Source organism: Pyrus communis, chromosome 15, assembly GCF_041283825.1.
Source record: "Pyrus communis isolate YQ-2024b chromosome 15, ASM4128382v1, whole genome shotgun sequence".
NCBI classification, from domain to species: Eukaryota; Viridiplantae; Streptophyta; class Magnoliopsida; order Rosales; family Rosaceae; genus Pyrus; species Pyrus communis.
Window position 1 is genome coordinate 27,616,248 of NC_142579.1, and position 19,639 is coordinate 27,635,886.

The following is a 19,639-nucleotide window of genomic DNA, read 5'->3' on the forward strand; positions in this document are numbered from 1 at the left end:
TGTAGTAATTAGGTAAAAGTACAACATAGTTAAATGGCCTACATGTCACTCTGAAATTCTACCAGATCTTTTACTGTCCAAAGTCAATTTTGAAAAGGAATTTACCCAATTTATATTTGTATCAGATATTGTCACATTGGAAATGCAGTATACTTTTTTGTAGTAAGAATTATTTTCTGTACAGTCCTAAACAGTCTCGCAAAGTATGACAAATTACATGCTGCTCTATCTAGGCAACTCCAAACAATGTCATATTGTTATAGGTGACGCTGAGAATAGAACTCGAGACCTCACAATCCAACAGTCATAGGCAGCGGAAGGGTAGAGAGGAGAAGAAAAAGGAGGAAGAGCAAGGGGGTTGCCTACCGACCCCAACCAAAAAGGAGTAGGCAGCGAAGAGCAGAGGATTTTGGAGGGGTTCTGTGCGAGAGAGAAAGGGGGTCCTATTGCCAACTCTCTGTCTGATGGAAAGAGGGTTGATCTCTATGTGTGAGTGCATCAATGCCTATACCCTTCACTTTTCATCCTTATGGGGACTCTGCTATTTTTTTCAGTACAAACAATATTTTACAGTAATTTACAATAAAGAAGAGGGGGGACGGTTTGAACCGGAAACACAGTGGGGTGAAAATGAAGACTTTAACCATCCACGTCTTGCGTGGACCAAGCCATTTTAAAATTTCAACAACCCTTATTTTTTGTGTAATGTCTTATAACTTAAGAGATATTTGCTTTGTATCCACGTCCCTTATTATACAATGATTTTCCCCTAATGGGAAATATAGATTTCAAAGACATAATCACGGTTACATTGTATTATCACTTTCACGTTAGGACGGTGATGGTTGAGATAACATGTCATTAATTGTTCGAATGCAACCTTATATAATTTGGTTGATGTACTTGTTTTTTTCTATAAGGAATAAAGAATGGGAAAACATAGACATAGAGTATGAACCATATTTTGTTCAAAATTCGCTTACTTCGGCATCACTTGGCTCCTCTATTGTCTACAAGAATTATTCTTACTTTTTGTAAATGTAATAATAACTCATCTATTAACGTGTCAAATTATGATTTATCTATTATATTAGAAGTCAATTATCTTTCATTCATTGTCACATCCTCGTCCAGGCCCCCACCATATCCAGGAACCTGCCTCCACCGTAGCACAATATTGTCTGTTTTGGACCCCAACCACACCTTCATGGTTTTGTTTATAAAATTAAGACCTCACAGAAAAAGAGCCTAATATCCAACCAACCCCAATCCAATTTGTTCTATAAATAGCAAAACGCATCAAGATTGGTGACGGGTGAATGAAAGCCACACGCCTCTCCAAGGATCCAAAGGCCCACTTTTGCCTTATCATGTCATCAGCGACCCAAAAGTCACCCAACTAACGGTCCAATTTCCAAATCATAACCAAAAATAAATAAATAAACTCGCCACACAAATTAGGCTCGACCCCACCGAATCATTGCTCCTCCACTAAGATCGGATATTCATCGGACTAAGAACATACGACAAAAACATCAACAACAAAAGAACTTCATCTAACATTGTGAAGTCTTTCCCCTCCTTTCATCACTTCACTCTCTCGAATCGTCGGCCCGAATTCGATTTGAATCGAAACCCTGAAAGCTGATCGACCCGGATCGCCGAAAGCTCGGATCTTTATCGCTAAATGGGTACTGTAACTACCCACCAGCTCGATCTTTTAATTTTGGTTTTTCCTGATCGGAGCTTTTTATTTATTTATTTTTTTGCTTTTGATTTTAATTCGATGTGTCGGGAGTGGTTTCAGCGGCGGCGAATCCGTTTCAGAAGATACTGACGGCGCTCGAGAAGCCGGACGGCGGCGAATTCGGCAAATACTACAGCTTGCCGGCTCTGAACGATCCCAGAATCGGTTTGTTTGTTTCCCTGATTGATTTTGATGTATTTTCTGTTTGTTTGCCGAGAATGTTTGAATCTTTGTGATTTGTGCTGTGTAAAGTAGTTGGTTTTTTTATTACTGTTTGGAAACGGAGTGTTTCTTTTGTTTATTGTACTTGAAAGTGAAAATTTGTGGTGAAATTTACTTTGATGTTGGTGTTTTGTGTTGCAGAGAAGCTGCCATTCTCTATTAAGATCCTTCTTGAATCCGCAATTCGTAACTGTGATGAGTTTCAAGTGAAGAGTAATGATGTTGAGAAAATTATTGATTGGGAGAACACTTCTCCCAAGCAGGTTGAGATCCCATTCAAACCTGCTAGAGTCCTGCTTCAGGTAAATCATTGTGTGGATTGTCAGTCTTGAAATTTGAAGTTATTGCCGTTTGTTACGTGGATTATCAATGTGTTGTTCATCTGGTTCTCAGGATTTTACTGGAGTACCAGCTGTCGTTGATCTAGCTTGTATGCGTGATGCCATGAACAATCTGAAGGGGGATTCTAACAAGATTAACCCGTTGGTGAGCTACATATATGCGTGCATCGTTGTTTTGCATTGGCATTTCTTGTTTATAATAAATTGACTGTCTTTCACGTTGCATTACAAGCATGCCATTTGATTTTTTTTTTTTTCTTTCTTTTTAACTGTTTCAAAGAGAATCTACATTGGCTTCTCATGAATGCAGGTCCCAGTAGATCTTGTCATTGATCACTCGGTTCAAGTAGATATTGCAAGATCAGAAAATGCAGTGCAGGCAAATATGGAACTTGAGTTCCAGCGAAACAAAGAACGGTTTGGTTTTCTGAAATGGGGATCAAATGCTTTCCATAACATGCTCGTTGTTCCTCCTGGATCAGGGATTGTTCATCAGGTAATTCAATCGATTTGGGGGACACAAATTTTAACCTGTAATATATTATTCCAGAATTCTAACCTGAGATATACAAAATGAAATGCTAATTGCAGGTTAATTTGGAATACCTTGGTCGAGTTGTGTTCAACACAGACGGCTTGCTTTATCCTGATAGTGTTGTTGGGACAGATTCACACACAACTATGATAGACGGATTAGGTGTTGCTGGCTGGGGTGTGGGTGGTATCGAAGCAGAAGCCACTATGCTTGGCCAGGTAAAGAAGTGCATCCATGGATCCTTGCCTGCTTTTTTTGATGAATAACTTGATGTCTTCTTTTGATTATGTTGACCCTAGTATTACTGTACAACTTGAGTTTTATTACCGTACACTTTCTTATCCAGAAATATACATTTACTCTTTTTTTCTTATCTCTCTCTTTTATTTTTATTTTTTTATTTTTTTTTATTTTTTATTTTTGAGAACATCTCTCTCTTTTATTTTTATACAGCCCATGAGCATGGTCCTGCCTGGTGTTGTTGGGTTTAAATTATTAGGAAAACTGAGAGATGGTGTGACAGCTACCGACTTGGTTCTGACAGTAACTCAAATGCTGAGGAAGCATGGAGTTGTTGGCAAGTTTGTGGAGTTCTATGGTAGACCCGTATGCTTAATCATGTTATCTAGTTGTACTGGTGTTTCAATGATAGATGCTCCGGCTGGTGCTTGGTTTCCATTTCTTCTCACATCAGATATTGGCCTTTGCTCTCTTTTGCAGGGGAAGGCATGAGTGAATTGTCACTAGCAGACCGTGCCACTATTGCTAACATGTCTCCTGAGTATGGTGCAACCATGGGCTTCTTCCCTGTGGATCATGTCACCTTGCAATATCTAAAACTTACTGGCAGAAGTGATGACAAGGTAACTTCTTGTTTAAACACCGTTTCATTTTTCGTGTTCATTTGTTTGTATGTTGAGATAAAAGCTACCATGCAGGTCGCTCTGATAGAATCCTATTTACGGGCTAATAAGATGTTTGTTGACTACAATGAGGTGAGATATGTGCACCCACTATTTTTGCTACCTTCCTATTCAAAATCTTCTATAATATGCGTTCTGAACTTCTGAGTGAATATTTTTCTCAACACAGCCCCAGATCGAGAGAGTGTACTCCTCGTATCTTGAGCTAAATCTTAATGAAGTGGAACCATGCATATCAGGTCCAAAGAGGTAGGATTTCTTGGTAAATCAAGCCAACTTGCACACTTCATTGAATTCAATCTTTTGTGATGACACTGAGAATCATATGTTTTCTAGGCCACATGATCGTGTTGCATTGAAAGAAATGAAAGTGGATTGGCATGCATGCCTTGACAATAGAGTTGGATTTAAGGTGAGAAAGTGACATAAATTGACATGAATTTTCATTCAGAACTGCTTGGAAATTGTGGGGGTCATTTGGATGTTCCGTAATTGATTACTTTATAGTTTAATGTTCACGTAAGAAAACCTTTTCTTGAAGAGCTTATGTTTCTTACAATGCATTGCAGGGTTTTGCTGTGCCAAAAGAATCTCAAAGTAAAGTCATAGAATTCGATTTTCACGGAACCCCAGCACAGCTTAGGCATGGGGATGTTGTTATTGCAGCTATCACCAGTTGCACAAACACCTCAAATCCTAGTGTAATGCTTGGAGCTGCTTTGGTTGCAAAGAAAGCTTGTGATTTAGGATTGGAGGTTGGATGTCTCTAATTATGGCTCATTTCTCATGTTTATTTAATTCGTTTTAGGATAATAGTAAGGGGAAAAAGTTACAAGAGGATTGGTCTATAGGGGTAGAATAAAATGATGTTACGGATAATGAATTTTGTGTCAGATAAAAACTTGCGGTGTGCTATTTAGAATGAGTCCATTTCCAATTTGCCTTCCATGTGATTAACAAAATGTGTGCCTGCATTCTGCAGGTTAAATTGATGTCCCCCTGTTTCTTAGTCTACTGAATACTTTTGATGTCACATAACTGAAAGATTAGTTTTATTTCTACGTTGTATAACGTTGGGCAACGTAGTGATTTTTTTATTAACTATCTTTGCATTATTTTGGTGCCTTTTATTAGGTCAAGCCATGGATTAAGACAAGTCTTGCTCCCGGTTCTGGGGTTGTAACCAAATACTTGCAAAAAAGGTAATTTTAAGACTCTATGCTACAACTTTGGAATAAATGCAACTCTTGTGATGTATTCCTAAGTCATGTATTGTTCTGCAGTGGGTTGCAGAAGTATTTGAATCAGTTAGGGTTTCATATTGTTGGGTATGGATGCACCACTTGCATTGGGAATTCAGGAGATATTGATGATGCAGTAGCGGCTGCAATTACGGAAAATGGTAGTATTCTCTACAGTTTGTGCATATACAAATGCTACTTTATAGAGTCTTGCACGGTCACTAAGTTATTGATTTTTCTGCACATATACAGATGTTGTAGCTGCGGCTGTATTATCTGGAAATAGGAATTTTGAGGGTCGTGTGCATCCATTAACAAGGGCTAATTATCTTGCTTCTCCTCCCCTTGTTGTTGCCTATGCACTTGCTGGAACGGTATGGAACTCAAACTCTTACACAGACAGTTGTTACACTCTGTATCATGTTATTTTGTATGCATCTTTATGCTATACATGAGCTGATTTTATGCTCATAACTTTTGAGTTTTGGTGCAATATCTCATTTGTTTGCATTTCTGCAGGTAGATATTGATTTCGAAACAGAACCAATTGGGGTGGGAAAAGATGGGAAAAAGATATTTTTCAGGGACATCTGGCCATCCAATGAAGAAGTAGCAACGGTGAGTTATAATTTTTTTTTTTTTTTTTTGAAAGGAATTATTTTCACAAGAATAGTTTCTACTATTTAAGTCGAGGGATCGAAAATTCATGTTGGTCTTGTCGTGCTGTTTTCAGGTTGTGCAATCAAATGTGCTTCCTCATATGTTTATGGCTACCTATGAAGCAATCACCAAAGGAAATCCAATGTGGAATCAATTATCTGTACCATCTGGCACTCTTTATGCCTGGGACCCAAAATCAACTTATATACATGAACCGCCGTATTTTAAGGATATGACCATGTCTCCCCCAGGCGCTCATGGAGTGAAGAATGCTTACTGTTTGCTCAACTTTGGAGATAGTATTACAACCGATCACATCTCACCAGCTGGTAGTATTCACAAAGACAGCCCAGCAGCCAAATACCTACTGGAACGTGGCGTTGATAGAAGAGACTTTAACTCCTATGGAAGTCGCCGTGGTAATGATGAGGTTATGGCAAGAGGCACTTTTGCAAATATTCGGCTGGTCAATAAGTTTTTGAAGGGAGAAGTTGGTCCCAAAACAATCCACATTCCCACTGGAGAGAAACTGTCCGTGTTTGATGCTGCTATGGTAATGCCCTCCTATCTCAGCCTTTACTAAAGGTTATCGAAAAATCATTTTAGTTCCTCGGGAAGGTTTTCCTCCTTATTTGATGTTTAATATTGATGCTTTCATCCCTGGCCTAAATTTGTAATATTGACTCCTTTACTTTTATTGACAGAGGTACAAAAGCGAAGGATATGATACAATTATTTTGGCTGGTGCCGAGTATGGAAGTGGAAGTTCTCGTGATTGGGCTGCAAAGGGTCCCATGCTACTGGTAATACCCTTTAGCAGTATCTTACTTCATTCGATTCCAGTATATGTTTGTCTTATTTCTAATGAAGTCTGTCTTGCATCATGATAATTTTCAGGGTGTGAAGGCGGTCATAGCAAAGAGCTTTGAGCGCATTCACCGTAGTAATCTCGTTGGCATGGGCATAATTCCACTATGTTTCAAGCCTGGGGAGGATGCCGACTCTCTTGGTTTAACCGGGGAGGAACGCTACACCATCGATCTTCCAAGTAGTGTTAGTGAAATTAGACCCGGTCAGGATATCACAGTGGTGACAGATAACGGCAAGTCCTTCGTATGTACACTACGTTTCGATACAGAGGTAACATGCTGCATCATCGTTTGCTTCTTTCTATCTTCATTGCCTGTCAAGCTCGTGTTGCTTCAGAGTTCCCTTGTTTCGTCTTTCGTGCAGGTTGAGCTGGCCTATTTCGACCACGGGGGCATTTTGCAGTATGTCATCAGGAATCTGATCAAAAGTTAGATCAACAACCATAAGGTGTTGATCAACATTCTACCAAAACTATCCTCTCAAGTTGAAATAATTGACCCGGTTCGGCAACAAGAGGACGATGTTTCAATCCCAGCGCTGACCCCAGCTACATTATAAATAAAGGAATGTTGGTAGGAACATTCATAATTTTCCATTTTTAACTTGTGAAATTTGGTTTTTAATTGGAGGTGTGGAGTGCATTCAATTCGACCTTGCCTTCAATTTTGCAACTCATGCTCATAAATTTTCAATTTTCGAATTTATAGTCTCTAGCACTTGTACTAGGGCCAAGATTCTTCAATTTCGACACAATTGTGCTGCCGTGTGGAAATCAGTCGTTGATCGTAGGGTTGTGTGGACTCTTGTCAAGTCGTATTAAGGAATTAACCGCAATCGTATTAGGTCATGTTTGATACGGAGGACTAGATTGGACCGCAAAACGACTAGATTTCACGTGCAATCAATAAAGAGTATGGATGTTTTTTCTAGTACAATGATTAGGGGGGGGAGTTCGGCTAAGCTACACAATGAGCAGTATAATTTGGTAACGAATTTGCCATCAGAAAGAAAATGGATGTTAAGAAAGAGATACAAGAATCAATGAAGAACAAGAACTTGAACAATGTCCGTTTCTTCTTACCACATCTTTCTCTTCCTCGCTGCCTTGTTCATGATGCGCCATCTCCAGGTTGTGGGTGGACAAAATATGTTTAAACTTGGAAAATCAGTTATCTGCGAGACACGGCCTGAATCCAAGCTGTACACTGCAATTTCTCTGGACATGTTTTCCAACTCATTGCACTTGTAACTCCTGTAATGAAGAGCCTCTTTGAAATAAATACATCTCCCCTCGACTCCCGGGAAATCTCGAGCAGAAAGGGAGTAGCAGCCGTCATCTCCGAGAACCAATATTCGATCATCCAAAGCCTGAGCCTCAAACTTAACCCACTGCTTCTTGTGAGCGTCCAGCTTAAAAATCTCGAATGTAAAGTCCGACGGCTTGCCATACAAATACATATCGACTAAAAGCAGCTCTCCCAACGACTCCACCAACTTCTTCTTCCTCTTGTCGTCACGGCAAGAGCTATTCGCTAATGGAGAAGCAATCAGTTCCGTATTCAGACAAGAATCAACCCCTACAGCTCTCCCATCACGACACACAGCACAAAACCTTCCTTTGTAAAAAATAACATCTTGAAAACCAGGGTACACGTCGTCCAACTTCAAAGGGAAGTTGATGCACTCTACGACATCACCACCTAGCTCTCCGTAATATAACGTTCCGAATGGATCAATCGCCATGACAGCAGGGAAATCGAGATTCAAGGATGCGGCCACCTTCAAATGATCATCAGGCATCTCATGATCGTACACTAGACTATACATTTTTGCCACTTCAAAAACCCTAAATTCCAATAAGTTGAATACCTTTGGCAAGGACTTGGGCTGCCCTCCAAATAAGCGGGAGAGTGGATGCAACATGCGATGAGTTGGTTGTTCACTCAACTGATCAGTACCTACTTCTTTGACATTAATCAACCAACCTCTTTTCCGGGGACCATCATCCGCGGGAGGTGCGATATGATAGACTGCGCTCTCGACGAGGGTAAAGCCTACGCAATAACTATCTATGCCATCCTCTCCGACTGCAAACCACGCTTCTGAGGGTAACTGGAGCAGGTTCTTGAAGGGAGGAATAGAGGACCGCCATGACTTACAGACCGCACGGAATCTAGAAACATCGGTTTTAGTGATGAGGCGGTTTCCGATGTTCGCTAACAGTTCGCGTGGGATATTATCTGCACCACTCGCCATGTCAAGTCTGTCTGTATTGTACGTCGTGGTGTTTTCAGAGGAACAGGGTACTTGGAGTCTAGGGTTTTTGCTCATCGTGGTGAAAGCTCAACGTTTATATGAATAAATATCCTCCGGTCCTAATGAGAATCGGAAAACTTATCAATTAAATATCCTAAAATTAATTGATATTCCTAACTTTTAGGATTTTTCTTTAATAAACAATAGAATTATTGAGTTAAATTGTTAGTCATTAAATCAAGTTCACTCGTTTTACGAGGGCAATAAAATTTTCCTTACAAATAGTAATTGCTCTTGTGCAAGTCCGCCCTTTTGAGAGGAGAAAGGGCATGCCTCGTTAAGTTTGTTCTTTAAAAATAAACTCCCTGTAACTCTGATAATTTTATTTTTTTTACCTTTGAATTAATTTTGACGGTTGATTTCTAATTTTCTTTTAAAGCTAGATGCACTACTGTGCCACCTAATACCTTCGATAATTTTTTATTTTTTTAACGTTGAAATCCAATGATCAAGATGAGAAGGCCGTTGAAAATCCAACAGCTAAGAGCGAGAAAGCAAGCTTTCGTGGGCAGCACGTGGTGGACCCCCTATGTTTTCGTTGACAGTCGGCGACCCAAGCCACAATCCCAGGTAACAATTGCAGGGGCAACTGAAAGAAAGTCGAACCTAAAACCTCAACTTATTAAATCATGTCGCTTTCTTCTTAGTAATAGGTGAAATGATAGGGCAACTTGACCCAGTCATATTAGGGATTAATTTCAATAAAAAAGATGCAAACGTATGATTAGTACATGTAATGCTTTCGATCTTCCGCGAATATCTCTTACAGTTTCTTTTCATCAACCCAACGTTCTAAAGCTTCAGACAGTAAGAACTTCCATTAAAAAAGAAACGAAATCGAAGTTATTTCATCGAGGGGTTCTGATAACAAGAATACAGAAGCTCTGCAAACAAAAATTGAATTAGTAGTAGAGCAGCTATAGACGATAGTACATCAAAATCTAAGGCATGCAGGCACCGATCCGTATACTAAGTTACAAATGAGACTTGAAGCACAAGTACAAAGGCTCTGGCTTGAGATATTGACAAGTACCACACCAACATACGAACTTGTACCTGCCAATCATTGAGAAAATAATACATATAATTTACGGGTAGAAATAGCGTATAACAGCATAACCCGAACCAAGACATATACAAGAACAAGAGCATAGAGCAAGTCAATGGCATATTTTGGGAAATTGACAAACGGAATTTTGTAGCTTCACAGAATGTAGCAACCATAAGTACTGTTAGTTATCTATTTTGGGTAAAGATAGCTACCTTTTGTAAAATAGTTCAAATAGTGTACTCGTTGACACGGATCCATTTAGTAGATGACCACTTATTTCCCTTAATCACAGGGCATCCGCCTGAAATAAACACCGGAGTAAGTTAACTCATTCTTGATAAAGGTTAGCACACTTGGGAATAAGTAATAAAAGTTACGAAATTGTGATGCAGAAATAATTTTTTCTTATATCTACATTTTAAATAGGCAAAAAATTGATAAAGAAAGCACAGATAAACAAATGTCATATTCCATGGTGGACATTTTGGAATCAGTGAAACTTGAATTGATGCTTCGCAAAGCTAATTATAAGTGAGCTACTAACCATGTAAACTTGAAGGATCTAGACTTGCATCAGGCCTCATGCTCCAGAAAAGCAATGCATCACCCATCTTGGGTTTAACCGACAGTCCCTTTTTACCGCATTCAGATAGCTCATACCACCAACGCACAGAACTAATATTCCCTTTGGCAGCAGGGAACACGGTCTCACCCCCTTCTTCAACATCTGAGCTGAACCACATGGGAGGAGAAAACATTTGAGAAGGATATAAGTGGGTCGATGATCAGAAATATGAGTATTTTAGGCAGCTATGCTAGGAAACTTACAGGTACATAAGAACCGTGCCTATACGTTGGCCTCCATTCTCAGTGTTAAAATCATCTTGAAAATAGTCATAGTGAGGTTCGTACTTCTGTCCAACTTCATAGTGGAGAACCTGAAGTCCCTCCCCGTGTTCTGTATTTGGTTTAAAAATAGCTTGTGAATTGTATGAAACACAAAGCTACACTATTAATAGATGAATACCCTAAAGATTGTAGCCCACATAAAGGTAGTACCTTCAACTTTGAAGGCAAAAAAAAAAAAAAATCATTAAAAAGCACAAGAAAGTAAATAAATAAGAGGGCAGACATGAGCTCAACAGCATACCTACAGGTAAAAAGGTGAAATTAGCAATTTTTTTCTCAATGTTCCTGATAATTTTATCGCGGCCTCTTGCCAAAAATGTTCCCGAGCTTGTACGAACCCTGCATAAAACAAGTAAAACAATTGTACCGCCATGAGGGGATTCAGTAAGGGAATGAAAACAAAGACAACAGATTTTCCCATCCACGTCATTCAACCAAAATCACACCAGAGAATGAAGTGAGAAATGAATACCTGCTATCTTTGCTCTTTCCGGTTTCACTATCAACTACGGTTGACTTGTGCATAGTCGGCTTGGCAAGATCGATTAGATAGTCACATTCCGCCTTGGTCTGCCAACATTAGCCAACCAGGGTTAGAATTTCCCCGGCTTTAGATTACATCAAATCCCGGCACTTATGAAGCATTAATTTCTTCCAAAACTAAATGCAATGCAATTACCAATTACAAATTAGAAATTACACTCAATTATTTACTCACACCATCTATAATGCAAGATACATTGGCACAATTATAACAAATCCAGCATTCCAATGGATTGCTCAATTCAGTAACTTCAAAGGTAATAAAAGAAAATTCAATCCAAAATTTTCCGAAAAATCATAAATTTTCAGCTCAGCTCACCAAGAAATTGTGATACACAAAAGCTCTCGGCTCCCACGAGATGACTTCGACCCACTGCTCCCCTGCCCCATCTTCCTCATTCCTAACAAAACCCACAAAATTCAATTTAATTACCGAATTACCAACCAAATCAATCAAAGCAAAGAATGCAAACCGACTCATCGGCACCTCTCGACGCTGTGCCGTACGATCGAGCTGAGATCGTTGGCCTTGGAGGAGCTGCCGGAGGAGCCGCTGGGAACGGAGAGGATGCCTAGGGCGAGGAGAATGAGGATGACGAAGGTGAACATGACGAGCAAGGTCAGGACCAGCGTTGTGGACCGCGAAGACGTTTTGCGGGCCGGGAGGCGCGCGTGCCGTGGCTTGACAGCCATAGTTGCTTCTGGGCGAAGGAATTGAGAAAAAACCCTAGGAGTTTGAGATCGATTGGTTCGATTTGGGAATTGGGACAGCAAGATCTGGACCTCTGTGAGGAGAGATTCGATTAAAGCATCGAAAAGTCTACAACTTCTAAAGTTCTAATATTTTCAGAAGTCTTCTGCTTTGGGAAATATGGAATTTGAAAACAGTAGTGTCAGTCTGTTACTTCGATTTAATCTTTTTTTTTTTCTTTAGAACTGTTATTAGTATTTTAAATTTTTTATTTTCTTTTTAATCATAAAAAGTTTAAAATGCAAATACAATTTTTGAAGTGCTAATAACAATTTTTTTGTTTTTTTGGTAATTTATTATTCTAAAGAAGTGAAAATTTTAGAAATTTTTAGTTATATGAATTTCCTTTTAGGCCTCAACATATGGTGTTACATGTCTATCAAAAAAAAAAAAATTAATAATTTGATAGTGTTAGGTAAAGGTTAATTGTGTTAGGTGTTCTATATCAAATGGTCTCACATTTTAATGGCGCTAGATAATTTGATATGTTAGGATTCATTGAACAATCGTGAAGAGTTAATGTTATCATCAACGATCATCAGTCACACATTTGCGTAAGGATTATTAGTACTGACATAAACTATATAAAAATAGTGTATGTCGATCAATTTGTAACATTGGAAAGCTGATTTATTTTACTCATATTAGAGATGTTGATTTGTTTTAGTGTGAACGAATGATGATAGGATAACTAATATTGTAACCTATTATAAATCATTGTTCTAAAAATTCTCACCTAGCGCCTATTGTTCTAAAGGCGGCGCTAGGCTGGTCATCGTCCCGATTAATGTTTAGGTGTTTGAAAAATTAAGAAATAGCGCATAGACCTACTGAGGCACTCACCTAGATCGCCTAGCCTGCCAAGACCCGCCTAGGTTGTAACTTACTTAGACAGAAAATAGATAACTTTCATCTTGCATGTTATTTTTTTTCAATAAATTGTAAGAAACTTGTTGAATATTTAAATGAACACACATTATATACTTGTTTCCTGTATTTTCATTATGTTTCAATAGCTCATAATATATAAGTCATTCTATTTTGTAGTTTATAATGAAATTATATATAGTTTAAGTATAAATAGACACTTATTTACACGAAATATAATAAATTTAGGGAACTATTATTAGCACTTCAAAAATCTCATTATACACTTCTCATTGGTGTATTTTTATTTTTAATTATAGAAAGTTTGGAGTGTCAAATGAGATTTTTTGAATGCTAATAACAATTCTTTAAATTTAATTAATTCCGCCTAGTCCGCCTAAGCGTTCGCCTGACCTCGCTTATCCACCTAAGTGCTAGGTCCCAACCCGCCGCCCAACTAGCATCTAGCGTCTTTTAAAACCTTGTTATAAATTGATTTTTATTTGAATGCCATGGTCCAAGTTGACCCATATAATATGACATAGGGTTGGTAAGAGTAATTTATGTGACGTAATGCAATAAAGTGGGTTGGCAGGAGTGATTAATATTAACTAGTGTATCTCCACATTTTTTGTGTGCGAATTTTTTTTTTTTTTTTTTTTTTTTTTTAATTAGAGATTTTAAAATCACATGTAAATGAGGTTTAAACAAAAAAGGACAAAATTTTGTTTCTTGAAATTACGTCAATGTGATAAAAGACTAAGGGCTCCCTTGTTTGAACTCCTTAGCTAGGATTGGACTAGCTAAGACTACCCATGTTTGGCATGACTATGGACTAAATGGGACTAGCCCGGACTCGCATGGACTACCGGCCTCGTTAAGTCGTCCTAATTAGTCCGACCCAAAAGCATGGGATTGCTAAGAACCTCATTACGCTGCTTCCCTCGCCGTCTCCTTCGCGTGAATTGGTGGGAGTGAACCGTTGTTCTTCGTCAAAGCTATTGATCATTCGGTGAGCTTCCAGAACAAGTCTCCTCCCTCTCTCGAATCGATATGGGAATTGGGGGATGAACTTGGTAATTAGAGCTGCTCATGAACTTGGTTAATTTGCCTTAAAATTTGATAATTATTTCTCTTGAATTGAAGAAGAATCATCTGGCTCTCCCTTTTTTCCGTGTTGATGTTGTGCCCATTGGATGCGGTCAAGAAATTCCGATAAAATTTTTCAAAGCTCTTGTTGAAGCTCTGCCATGGTAGCTTGACAACTATGTCCTATATTTCTGATGGGTAAGTGGGTCGGCGCATAGGAGGGTTGAAAAAGCACTGCCTAGATGAAGATTGAAGATGATGGAACAAATTGTCAAATTTTGGTTTTGTCAATTTTGGAGGAGAGAGAGGATAAAATAGAAGTGTTCTACTGGATTTGATCTTTTATTATTTATTTTTTTTATTAGTTTTTAGTTTTTCATTTGTAAAGCAAGTGTGGATTAAAAATGAAAAAAAAATGATTTAAGTCCTAAAATATTTAGTCCGGCATTGTATCAAACACTTCACTATTTTTATCCTGCTTAGTCCAAGCCAAGCTAGTCCAACTTAGTTCCTAAGGCTAGTTCAGTCCGAGATAGTTTGATGCAACAAACGCACCCTAAATAGTCTTTTCACTCTCTTTTGATTGACAAATAGAATTCTATTAATATCTAAACTACCTATTATCTAAACTCTCTTTGTCAACTAAAAAAAAGTGAAATGACTATTTAGTTTTCTATCACAAAAAAAAAAAAAAAAAATGATGGTCAATAATGTGATTTCACATGTCCAAATTTTACTATTTTTATTGAAATCTCACCTACAATATAAGATATATTTAATATTAAAAACAAAAAACAAAAACCTTCCACTCCCACTCCCACCCAAGTTCTCTCTCTCCATCTCCTTCCCATTTTAAAGCATAAATAAAAAGTGTTCACAGACACATAGTGTGTAGGTATATGCTATCTAAACTACCCATTAATAGAATCCTATTTGTCAACTAAAACTCCAGAAAACTACTATTCTAACCCTCTCATCAAAACCAAACAAAATAAAAAAAATGGTAAAGTACAAAAAACTACCTCAACTATTGGTGTCATAACACTTTTATACCTTATCTTTTAAAATTGACAATGTCATACCTCATCTTTAGAATTTGTGCCAATGTTATACCTTCAGTCAGCTTGGCCGTTTATTTCTTAGTTAAATGCTGACGTGGCTTGATCCAGAACCCATTTTTTATTAAAAAAAATATAATAAAATATTATTAAAAACTAAAAGAAATCATTTAATATTTTTTAAATATTAAGAAGAAGGAAAAAATAAAAACCCAGTTCGTCTGCCCCCCCCCCCCCGGTGCACCCACCCTCTTCCCTCCACACCCATTCCTTCCCATTTTCTCCGCACCTAGGTTCTCAACCTTCAGAATCGGCCTGGCGAAGGTTTCATGATTCCACCTCAACAGGATCTGGGTTTTTTTTTTTTTTTTTTGGGTTGCAAGTAGTGGGTGCGGGGAGAAAAGGGGGTGGGGAGAGGGGAAGACAACTTGGTTTTTATTTTTTTCTCTTCTTTTTTATGGGTTACAGTTGCAGAAAGGGGGAAGAAGATGAAGATGGGGAGAAGAGAGAGAAAGAAGGGGGGAAGGGACGAACTAATGTTGGTTTTTTTTTTTTTTTTAACTTTTCTTTATTATTTTAATATTTAAAAAATATTAAATATATTTTTTTAGTTTTTAATAATTTTTTAATAAAAATGGGTTTTGAATCAAGCCACATCAGTATTTAACTGAGAAATTCACGCCTAACTAACGAAAGGTATATTGACACAAATTCGTAAGATGAGGTATGACATTGTCAATTTTAAAAGATGAGGTATGAAAGTGTTGTGACACCAATAGTTGATGTAGTTTTTTGTACTGTACCCTAAAAAAAAATGGGCAATTTGGTAATTACATGTGTGACATCCCACATCGCCTAGGGGAGTGATCCTTAAATGTATATTCTCATCCCTACCTAGAACGAGGCCTTTTGGGAGCTCACTGGCTTCGGGTTCCGTAGGAACTCCGAAGTTAAGCGAGAAGGGGGCTAGAGCAATCCCATGATGGGTGACCCACTGGGAAGTTGCTCGTGAGTTTCCAAAAACAAAACCGTGAGGGAATGGTAAGCCCAAAGCGGACAATATTGTGCTACGGTGGTGGAGTCGGCCCGGGAAGTGATCCGCCCCGGGCCGGGATGTGACAAATTGGTATCAGAGCCAATCCCTGGCCGGAAATGTGCCGATGAGGACGTCGGGCCCCTAAGGGGGGTGGATTGTGACATCCCACATCGCCCAGGGGAGTGATCCTTAAATGTATATTCTCATCCCTACCTAGCACGAGGCCTTTTGGGAGCTCACTGGTTTCGGGTTCCGTAGGAACTCCGAAGTTAAGCGAGAAGGGGGCTAGAGCAATCCCATGATGGGTGACCTACTGGGAAGTTGCTCGTGAGTTTCCAAAAACAAAACCGTGAGGGAATGGTAAGCCCAAGGCGGACAATATCGTGCTACGATGGTGGAGTCGGCCCGGGAAGTGATCCGCCCCGGGCCGGGATGTGACAACATGCAACACCATTTTTTTTTTAACACAAACATCACAGTTAGGAAAACATAACAAACTCTATTTAAAAATAAAAAATAAAAATATTGAGAAGGTTTTTTTTTTACCTCACATTCCCACTTTGAAACACCCCATCTTCTAAGTTCCACGCCAAATTGTATTACGGTCTAATGATATTGTTCTTCAATTGTAAATAAGAGGTTTTAGGTTGATTCTAGCCAAAGGTGAATTTAAACTACATTATTGTTCAACCATTGCAAGGCTAAACACATCCCTCTTTCTCTAGTGTAAATAATATCGTTTGTTCAAGAGACAACAAAATTTTTTTTTCAATGTTTTTTATTTTATTTTTAAAGTGATATAACTATTTTTGTAACAAATATTACACAAATTTAATTGCACACCTATAATGTGTGGACATAGGACTAAACTGTGCAATCCACAACAAACAGCACACAAAGCAGTTAGAAATTTAGAACAACAAAGAAGAGAGACCAGACCACAAAAGTTAAGGTCAGTAACGTTGCTATACATACACAACAGCCACCTCTGGGCTCATAGCTATCGTGAGGCATGCGACCGTAGGTAGACCATAATTGGAACATGATTGTGAATGTAAATTTGATTGCACACACATACAGTCATAAAATTTCATTGGTTTTTTATGGTTAGGTCGTCATGTACATACAACAGTCACCTCTGCTCTCATAGTTGTCGCGAGACATACAACTAAATTTTGTTTTGTGTAATTATGTTATTGTCTTTAAATTTTTTGTTGTATAGAAGTCAAAATAGTTTTAGTCTCTTTAGTTGACAAAAAAGATTTTATTAATATGTAGTTTAGATTATATTAATTATATTATGAGCACATTTTACTAGTACGGTTTCGATCCACACTGACCTTTCTCGCACTAATAACTAATAATTCAATCCATTAATACTGTCGTTTGGGGAAAAAAAATGCGCTAATTAACTAAGATTGGATAAAATATTGCAATCAAAGCTCCACACCGAAAGTATTTTCCGTTGTTCCAATTAATTTATTAAATATTCAGAAATACAAACATTTCATCGTTCTGAACAGAAAACAGAAACATATACATGACATGCAGATGATTAATTCTGTGCAGAAACTAATGCTTGCAAAGGCTGCAAACCTTTACTTATTCCAAATGGAATTAAATCGTCTATATATTTGGCAACACAAAAACTTCACGAACAATATTCAGTCCAGTCAACTGAATCAACTGATGATGATCAGCCGGTCTAAAACACACCAAGAGAAGTAGGGTAGAGCGGCGCCGGCTTATAAGCGAAACAATTCGGAACAAATGTGGACGTCCGCCTTTTCGGGGGATCCACGGAGGACGCCACGGTGGGTTGGTTCAAGTATGCGTACTTGCTTTTCGTCCACCTGAACAGATACTTGTTAAAAATATATATAGGTTCAAGAAAAAATTGATAACTTCTTCTTGATTGATTGAGACAATTAGCTCACCAGTCCTTGATTCCAACACGAATTTCGTTGTTACTGTCATTAGTAGCAGAAGATCTGTCGTTCTCATCTTTGTCATCGTCGTTTAAGGACTCCTCGAAGCGTCTGTAATCTGCCTCCTGTATACCATACACCTTCAACTAGTTAGGAAAATGTAAGCAAATAAAAATGGCTACTGACTGCTCTTTTGTACTTGTTTCTGATCATGTCTCAGCTCGATAGTGCGTGACACATGATGATTGAGATAGAATCTTACCGAGAGCTTGCGGGCTCGAATACGTGCTGCAGCCTTGATAGCGGAGAGGAGATGCTCCTCTTCCTCAATACGCTTCCGATACCAGAACCTCGCAATTTCTCGCTTTGTCACGCTCTCCGTAACAGCCTTATTAGCCCAGAACCTTGGAAGTGGAGGTGGTGGAGGTGGCGGCAGCAGTGAACTCCCCTGCTCTATTTGCTTCATCTTCATCAATCTTTTCGACAAATCGAATCGATCAATTTATTTTGTCGAAGTTCTAACAGTACAAGATTAAGATTGGAATGTGGTGGAAGAAATAAAATGATTGCAAGTCTTGGACATGGACTTTAAAGTACCAACCCTCTAAAGGTAGCTACTACTCCAACCTAACTTTCAAATGTGACCGATGGATTTGGTTTTCCAGGCGCATTTCCCTGTCAGGCTTTATAATACAAAGGAAAATTGACTGGTAGTTGCAACCTGAAATTTCCCGGTAAGAGTTGAGAACTTGGGATTGCAGCAACTTTCAACAAGAAATATTTGGCAGATTGTACATGGAACTAAGGCATGTAACGAAAAAAATTTGTGTGACGGTGACATCCTTTATCGGTGTTATTATCTTAATAAGGTGGACTGCAGAGTCAGCATTTTATGAATTTAGTAACACCATACCGGATACCATTGTGGGAACACCATATGTCTCATGAATTTAGTAGCACCATACCGAAGATCATGGTGGGAACACCACATATCTAAACGCGTTTTATTAACTCTGGTTCCTAGCTCCCGGCCCCTCCCTTGGTTGGGGTTGGTGGCAACCCTTAGATTTACTTTTCCTGCAACTTTTGACTATCCTTATTTTTCTGCTTTGCTTTTGATCATTGTATCTGGTGATTTTGTTATTTGAGCTCAGTCTATGTTTGCTTGGCTCTGTCTCAAGTTCCTTGGGTTTTGTCTCATATCCATATTTCATGCTTTCTTCCACTCCAATGGTTGTTCCTAGCCGCGAGTCACAGTCCACCAGCCTCGCCCACTCGATTCATCCTGTGTTTCCTCCATGAATCTCATTAGGAGACATGCTATGGGTTTAGGTGACTCTTAAAGTGCTTTTAGCACCATTTGGTGGGGTTTTGGGAGTGCTCATAGCGCTGGTGGTTTTCCACCCCCATTTTCCGTTTCATCCAGTTGGTTTGTTGGGTCTTCTTCTCGGTGGTGTGGCTGCTTGGGTGGAAGCGGTTGGTCCCTCTTTCCAAATCGAAGTGCCTTTTAACTTTCAAGGGCACGTTTGGGGTTTTACTCACAAAGAAAGCA

At 38.7% G+C, this 19,639-nt stretch overlaps 4 protein-coding genes across 4 annotated transcripts; 1 reads left to right on the plus strand and 3 right to left on the minus strand.

Moving 5' to 3' along the window:
* The first annotated feature begins 1,397 nt into the window (after positions 1–1,397).
* Positions 1,398–7,236, plus strand: LOC137733379 (aconitate hydratase 1). Its single transcript, XM_068472533.2, has 20 exons — positions 1,398–1,691; positions 1,808–1,912; positions 2,111–2,271; positions 2,363–2,455; positions 2,621–2,806; positions 2,902–3,063; positions 3,299–3,443; positions 3,566–3,708; positions 3,784–3,840; positions 3,938–4,017; positions 4,105–4,180; positions 4,338–4,523; positions 4,903–4,970; positions 5,052–5,170; positions 5,262–5,383; positions 5,529–5,627; positions 5,743–6,222; positions 6,374–6,472; positions 6,567–6,809; positions 6,903–7,236. The coding sequence occupies exons 1-20, from the start codon at positions 1,688–1,690 to the stop codon at positions 6,969–6,971; spliced, it is 2,697 nt and encodes an 898-aa protein (XP_068328634.2). The 5' UTR covers positions 1,398–1,687; the 3' UTR covers positions 6,972–7,236.
* Positions 7,237–7,520: 284 nt separating this feature from the next.
* LOC137733370 (F-box protein SKIP23-like) lies at positions 7,521–8,948 on the minus strand. The gene has a single exon (XM_068472525.2). It carries the CDS (start codon positions 8,868–8,870, stop codon positions 7,617–7,619), a length of 1,254 nt encoding a protein of 417 aa, XP_068328626.2. The 5' UTR covers positions 8,871–8,948; the 3' UTR covers positions 7,521–7,616.
* A 706-nt stretch (positions 8,949–9,654) lies between these two features.
* On the minus strand, positions 9,655–12,345 carry LOC137740402 (putative prolyl 4-hydroxylase 10). Its single transcript, XM_068480283.2, has 8 exons — positions 11,846–12,345; positions 11,678–11,759; positions 11,288–11,385; positions 11,057–11,154; positions 10,735–10,864; positions 10,451–10,638; positions 10,119–10,207; positions 9,655–9,911 (listed from the first exon to the last, which is right to left on the minus strand). The coding sequence occupies exons 1-7, from the start codon at positions 12,049–12,051 to the stop codon at positions 10,134–10,136; spliced, it is 876 nt and encodes a 291-aa protein (XP_068336384.2). The 5' UTR covers positions 12,052–12,345; the 3' UTR covers positions 9,655–9,911; positions 10,119–10,133.
* A 5,257-nt stretch (positions 12,346–17,602) lies between these two features.
* Positions 17,603–18,615, minus strand: LOC137715105 (uncharacterized). Its single transcript, XM_068454332.2, has 3 exons — positions 18,350–18,615; positions 18,097–18,212; positions 17,603–18,012 (listed from the first exon to the last, which is right to left on the minus strand). Exons 1-3 carry the CDS (start codon positions 18,557–18,559, stop codon positions 17,865–17,867), a joined length of 474 nt encoding a protein of 157 aa, XP_068310433.2. The 5' UTR covers positions 18,560–18,615; the 3' UTR covers positions 17,603–17,864.
* Between the last annotated feature and the right edge of the window lie 1,024 nt (positions 18,616–19,639).